This window comes from Sinocyclocheilus anshuiensis, unplaced genomic scaffold, assembly GCF_001515605.1.
Source record: "Sinocyclocheilus anshuiensis isolate Anshui unplaced genomic scaffold, SAMN03320099.WGS_v1.1 scaffold223, whole genome shotgun sequence".
Classification (NCBI taxonomy): Eukaryota; Metazoa; Chordata; class Actinopteri; order Cypriniformes; family Cyprinidae; genus Sinocyclocheilus; species Sinocyclocheilus anshuiensis.
Window position 1 is genome coordinate 282,395 of NW_015548214.1, and position 7,210 is coordinate 289,604.

Genomic DNA, 7,210 nt, shown 5'->3' on the forward strand with positions numbered 1-7,210 from the left:
GAGCAAGCCTACTGCAGCTGGCATTCAGAGCACCATAGTACGATTATTAAAAGATTAGCTCTCTCTCTCAGATTTGTTGCAACTTTCCCCATGTTATTTGTCACTTGCAGGAGACAAAAATCTTTTGAAATGTTAAGGAAGCTGGTTCAAACCTGAATCATATTCAGTACAAAGCAGAAAAGGGTAAAAATCACGAGGCAATTTAACACTACAAGGACTTAAAAATTATTTTTTTTTAAACCTCAAACTTTTAAACCTTTTTGTCATTATGAGTTAGCCTGACAACTTTTCCAAAATTGGCTAATTGGTACAGCTAAAGCATTCCAAGTGTTTTTATGGTGTTTTAGGCATTTGTTACACTTAAGATGAATCCCAACACAGCTATATAGGAGTGTGAATGGGGTACAAAATGTGGTGAACCACTGATCTATATAATTATCCATTATTATAGCTCAGTGGTTCGAACGCGTTTTGCACGCACGAAGCTCCGCCCCTCATCTGTCAATCAACCACTACAGTAAACAACGCTTAAAATTTGAAGTGCTGACTTCGAGGTACTACTTCAGTACGACTGATGAGCACGCGATGACAGACCATGTGAAGCACATCTGAAGTGAATACAGGTAACTTACTTCACTAAAATAATTCTGCTCGTAACGTCACGTTTGAGGTAACATTAAACTGGGCGCTTTATGCTCAATTTAGTACGTAGTACGTTGGCAGGATACACTCCCAAGTATTGTTTAAATTTCTAACCCTGTGAGTCATAATAACAGTGATCTTAGCAAGCACTAGTTATTAAAATTGACAGGAGATCCATAGACTCCCCTTAGATGCCAGTTTACAGGGTAAAGCTTCTCTTTTTTTTATGTGAGCTCTCATGTAGCTTATATACTGAAACAGATGCTTGCACTTAGCATGGAGAACCATAAAACCATCTGTTCAACAGGCCTGACGACAACTTTATCAGCTTTTGCTGAAACACTGGCCTCTGGTGGTTAATCATTGCCATGTATAATAGAAAGAACAGGCTTTTTAACACATTTGGAAATGTGTTTCCTGAAACAGGCTTGAATTATTCTGTGAACTCTAATGATGTTTCCTTCCTTTACCTAATTTAATTATGTTCCTGTTTTCCAGGAACAGGACATGTTTTTCTTTGGAAAAAGTCAATGTTGAAGTACCAAACATCTCCACATGAGTGTGACATAACACTGATAATCAAATATGAACGGTCACCCTCAAAGTGTTTCTAGTAACTTTGTTTAAATCTTTCCCTTTTGCTTTATTATGGCGGATATGTGGAAATGTGCATAATCTATTGTCGACAGTGTTGTTATTGTTACTGTAACTAAACTAAAACTATCAAAAACCAGTTTTTGGTTAACTGAATTTAGAAGCTAAAATAAAATATAGGCTAAATATTAGATGAAAAACTTTGAATTTTTGAAATGTTGCTCTGGCAACTAACATTGAAATAAAAAGAAATTAAAGCTAAATAGAAATGTTTAAAAAAAAAAGAGAACTAATAAAAATGTCAAAAGCATAGCAATTACTAAAACTTAAAAGAATACTGAAAATATAAACATAAAAGCTAATTCAAAATATTAATAAATATATAATAATAAAATCAATAATGAACAATGCAGACATCCAAAACAGACGTGTTGGTTTCTGACTGATGTTGTGAACATGAAATAATGTTCTTCGACCCTGTCAGCCCACTTTCCCTTGACCTCAAATTAGTGTCATTTTGAAATTAGTGTGATGTTGTAAAGTTGTTTTAGATAGAAAATCACCAAAATGATGCAATATGAAACAATTTGTTTGGATTATTATTTGATCATCAGTGTGAACCTCTGCTCCTTATTTATGTGTGGGAATGCAGAAGAGTGTAACTGACAGCAAATGTGATTTAGTATTTGTGTTTAAATGGTACTGACAGAAGATGAAATGCTCTGCAGTGATAAGCTGTGCATCATAATGGCTCCTGGAGCGCTCTTGCTCTTGTAAATCTTGAAATCAAGTTTCTATAGACTGAAGTTCATGGCTGATGGCGTTACCTTCACTTGAAGCAGATTAATAGTCGGTGCAGTTGACATGTTGTGACGCAAGTTGCTTACAGAGTCACTTTACACCCCTTTATCTATCATCACGTCTAAAGCCTGACTGCATTTCACAACTAAGCTGCTAACAGGCCCTTAAATATGACCTTATCCCATCACATCATCTTTTGATTTGGAGACAACTTCATAAAGTGACTCATAATGTCACTCAGAGAGACTAGTGTCAAGATAATATGGGTAGTGCAAGCACAGCGGCACTTTTTATCAGAGCATCACCCAAGGCCGGCGCCGACATGTTTGGCAATTACATCCATGGCGTGCAACGCTGCCTGGCAGCTGCCCAACAAAAGAGACGCTCCAGCTACTTTGTTGATACCCAATCACCCGCTTACGCAAGCCTCTGTGAAGTCATAATAGAGGGCGGAGCTACCTGACTCTCAGGTCAAAATGCACATTAAGCTTTCTCTTTCAGTCTGCCTGAATTTAGCACAAGAGGACGCTTTATTGCTGCCAGTGGTTCCGTTCCCTTGTGAAAAAGAAGCACATGTTTAGAATACTTTTGAAAAAGTTCATATTACGGAAATAATATACTTCAATATATTCAAACTAAATGTAATGTTTTCATAAACTTAACTGCATGTTAATTGCAATGAAATAAAAATGTATTATAGTTTAAATTTACATTGAACACAGTTAGCTGAACTTTAGTGTGCTTTTTTGAGCATTTTTTGAATCTTTATAATCTCATAAATACTTTTATTGTCTTGGTTAAATGGTTAAAGTGTACTGCCGAATTTACTGCACTGACAAGCATTTATGGTAAAAACATATACTTTAATGTCAATTATACTGAAACTTGTATGTCATTTATTAAATTTTTTAAAATAAATTTAATTTATTTTAGCAGATTACACATTTGAATTAAAATGTTAACTTTAAATGTAATATTGAATAACATAGTTAAAAATATAATCAAAGACTTTGTTAATTATTTTAGATGTTTTAGTCAACAAATCCAAATTAATATACTTCCTAAAAACACGACATGATTTTTTTTTTTAAAGCGCACTTAAGTGTGTAAATAACAGTCATGAAAGTATATTCTCTTTATGTACACTTAAGTGGCCTTTTATTCGATCAATATTATATTACCTGCAAGTACAGTTATATAAGTATACTTTTAAGGTTTGAACTGAAGTACACTACAAGTGCACATTCAATACAGTTAAGCACACCTTTTTCGTTAACAAGAGTTATTTTGACATCTTGAGACTTTAAGAAAATTATTAGTGATTTCTGATGGTCTGGAAATTAAAAAAGAAATCACAAGGAATAAAATGCAATGCACTGTGCTACAGTTTTGCTTTATACAAAACCTATGCATCTTTCTAGAGAGACGTTTTTCACAGAATGCACCACAGATGTAAATAAGAAAGAGTTTATTCAATTTTGTTCACACACTTAAGATGTACATATTTACAAATGCTCATTTGAACAGTGAATTTTAACCGTTAAACCCTCACGGTCAAGCCTTGGGGTTTGTCACAAATACATAATTCACAGTGCAATATGAACTCTGTGCACTTGTGTCAGCTTTCCCCATGTGTTGCATGCATGAGACAGGCATTTTGCATACCCTCCAGCCTTCGCTTATAGGAGCCTTTCAGAAACCATAAACGTCGTGTATCACCATTATGCTTGGATTTAGAGGTAACATACAATCCCCAACACGAGGGCAAGCAGAAAACAGACCTTTATAGGATGCTCAACCCTTGCAGTAGTGCTATTGTAGTACTGTTCTCCTTTCTTTAAAGTGAGAGTAAAAATATGCATATGTAGTCATACTGAGCACACTAATCTGGGTTCATAGCCCTTTCCTCTTCGTTACACCAATGCCCCGCTGTTGAGTCATCTTATATCTTACTCACAGTATGAACTGGCCTGCCATACTGAAGCCTCATGCTTTTATGAGGTTGTTTGGATTCAAGTAAGGAAACTGTGACTAGAAAGACTAGAGAGATCAGGATACAGCAGAACAAATGAACACTGTATCAAGTCTGTAAGAGGCTCATCCTGAACATTTAAGGATCCGTATGTAACGGTGACCCGTTGGTTGTCACAGAGTCTTAAAGTCAATAAGTGACATTTAACCTCTGAATGGCTCTTATGTACAATTTGGCAATTCTGAGAGGCATAAGTCAGAATAGCACACAGTATCTGTGATTTAAAACAGCTTATTGCATGTAAGCAGAAGTGCTACCTTAAAATAAAATTAATAAATCAATTATCAATTTATTAATTCAAAAATAAAATGCTGCTAATTACCATTTAAAATGTACAAATTTAAACATAATTACCAGTGTTTATTTAATTCATGTTTAAAATGGTAAATGTAGCAAAATATTAATTATATTTATTAATATTAAATAATAAAATCATTTTAAATGCTTGTTTAAAATTGTATTTAATAAAGCATTGGTAAGTTGCTTTTCTTAAAGTCCTCATGAAATCAGAAATTACACTGTTTACTTTGTAAGAGCACATTGCTAGTCTTGAGGTGAACAATTAATCCGTGCAAGTTAACCAATGAACTTTCAACTAGTGCTGTCAAATGATTAATCGCGATTAATCGCATCCAGAATAAAAGTTTGTCCACATAATATATGTGTGTTTCAACAGAGTTTTAAGACACACCCCTTTGACGCACAATGGCTGCTAATGAGTAAGGAAAAACATTAAAAAGAATAAAGAAAGCTTTTGTTTATTAAATGCTTTTTAAACCATTTGAATTTAAAAACTATTTATCTATTTATTTATATATTTGACTACATTTCTAAACATGAATTAAAAAAAGGTTAAAATGTCTATATTTGTATTTTTAATTTTTTTAAATTATTACTTTTTTAATTAAATATATTGATAATTGTTTCTTCATTATATTTTTAAACTGCACTTCTAGTCCTCCATATGTATGCGTGTGTCAGATTCCTTTAGTTTTCATTCTCCTATAAAAGGAGACATGTACCTTTGGTACAGCAGTATTCAATTAGTGACAATTCGTTTTGACAGTAAGAGTGAAGCTAAAGGTCTGCCCCATAGGCCGAGGTTAGTCACCATGCCGACATTCTCACATTCTTTCGTTATCACGTGACCCATAATGCCCAGTCTCATTCACTTCACACAGCACAAGAATGGTTCACTAGAAGACGACTTCAAAACGACTACACTGGCTGTTGTGCACACTGTCTTTAAACCTGACACACATGATACAGTACGTTGAGTGAGTACTCACTGAGTGTATACTTCTGAATCTATTACAAAATCCATATAAGAAACCAAATAATAAAAACAAAACACCAAGATCACGAACAGTTTTGGTCCATATTCAAGCTATATTGGTTTCCTCAGGAGAAAAAATCCTCGTCCTGCTCCATTTCTATCTGGGGCACTGTCTGTTCTCCCAGGTTGACTTCCTGTTCTGCTTTTCCTGTGTCCTGCGTGTTGCCATTAAACCACGGGTGAATGAGGACCTCCGCTGTGGTCAGTCTTTCGCCTGGGTCCTTTCTGAGCAGACTGCGAAGTAGGCAGCGTGCCCTTAGAGACAGCCCATCGGGGAGGCAATATGTGCCCCGTCGAATCTTAGAGAACAGGGTTGCGGGGTCCGGGTCGTGGAAAGGATAGCGGCCCACCAGCATTGTGTACAGCATGACGCCGAGGCTCCACGTGTTCGCATGCTTGCCTGAGTAACACACTCCGCCGTTTAAAATCTCAGGACTCACGTACGCAGGGCAGCCATGCGTCTCGAACATCGAGTCGTCCTCTCCGCGCAGAATATGGCAGTCCTCCAGACCCTCTAATTTCAGTTGGGCCCTAAAATAAACACATCATGGTTTGTACATCAAGTAATATTTACTGTGTTTTGGCTGTGAAGAAAATCATATGACTGATATATACAGTCCATTCAGAATCAGCTACATTGCACTGATGATCAGGTCGTTTTTCACATTTTCCACTCAAATTTTGATGTAAAACTTGTGGAATTTTTCAAAACAGAATTTGAAGTTGCCACTTTACATGATAAGTAGGTGCTTGGGGATCAGTAAAAAAAAAAGTGATGTTTCATAATCTCTTAATTTGAACAAAAATACAGTTAAAACAGGAATACTGTGAAATGTTAGTGCAGTTTAAAATAACTTTTCTATTTTAATATATATTTTAAAATATCCTGTGATAGCAAAGCTGAATTTTCAGTTGTTCTTATTATTTATTTGGAAACTGACGCATTTATTCATTTGGTTTAAATATTTTTATTATTAGAAATTTTAGCAGACAGTCACTTGTAATTACACTTGTAATTACACTTTTTTTTTTAAATACAAACATATAAAACGTACATTTTAACAAATAAACAACATTTATTCATTCGAACAGTAGTGTAGTTTTAGGGCTATGATATTTAACCTGTGTACTTGTATATTAATATGAAGATATTAATGTAATCATTTTTACTGACATTCACCAGATTTGTTAAAAATAATATTTCATTCTGCTTTCTAAATACAGGTCAGAAATTATCAAGTAAAGATAATTTAAATATTTTCCAAATAATATTTTAACAGTTTGCTTTAGTACAATAACAGTTAGCCGGTTATTGTTTTTATAGATGAAAATATTAAGCTGCCTTTATACTTTAAGAAGGGGGACACTTGCCTCATTTGGTCCTTGGTATCAATAAATTTGACAATGCATTTTCATAACTCTTAATAAACTGCCATCAGAGAGCAAGTTCAAGTCTTAAACACTGGAAAAATGCTTGTGTTACACTTTTAACAAAGCAGAAAGCATAATCAGATTAGCCAAGATATAACACAGAGGGTGGGGTGATGTAAATGACAGGTGATCCGGCTCTGCGGAGATCTACGCAGAACTCTGTGGGCACAGATTCCTTGTGGGCCTGCTGATGATGGATTTAGTGTCTTTCTCTTCCATTGCTAAACAAAGTGATGTATTGAAGCCTTCCTTTATTGTGCGTCGAGCTGAAATATCTCTCCATCCCTTTTGTTGAGCTCACAGATTGCTGTGAAGGTAAATCATGGAAACTACTACCACAACAACGGCACTACTACAACAAATATAGGACAGAT

General features: G+C 35.0%; 1 protein-coding gene and 1 long non-coding RNA gene across 3 annotated transcripts in view; one reads left to right on the forward strand and one right to left on the reverse strand.

Annotated features, from left to right (window-relative positions):
• The first annotated feature begins 526 nt into the window (after positions 1-526).
• The window catches only part of LOC107653842 (uncharacterized), a 9,007-nt gene continuing 2,323 nt past the window's right edge, over positions 527-7,210 (forward strand). Inside the window, exon 1 of the long non-coding RNA XR_001630271.1 lies at positions 527-623. This is a non-coding gene — a long non-coding RNA (uncharacterized LOC107653842). The remainder of the gene's footprint in view (positions 624-7,210) is intronic.
• The window catches only part of LOC107653840 (tribbles homolog 1-like), a 6,367-nt gene continuing 4,176 nt past the window's right edge, over positions 5,020-7,210 (reverse strand). For both annotated transcript variants that reach the window (XM_016440687.1, XM_016440686.1), the window contains one exon: positions 5,020-5,936. In XM_016440687.1, coding sequence (XP_016296173.1) covers positions 5,471-5,936 — 466 coding nt within the window. In that variant the 3' untranslated portion in view covers positions 5,020-5,470. The remainder of the gene's footprint in view (positions 5,937-7,210) is intronic.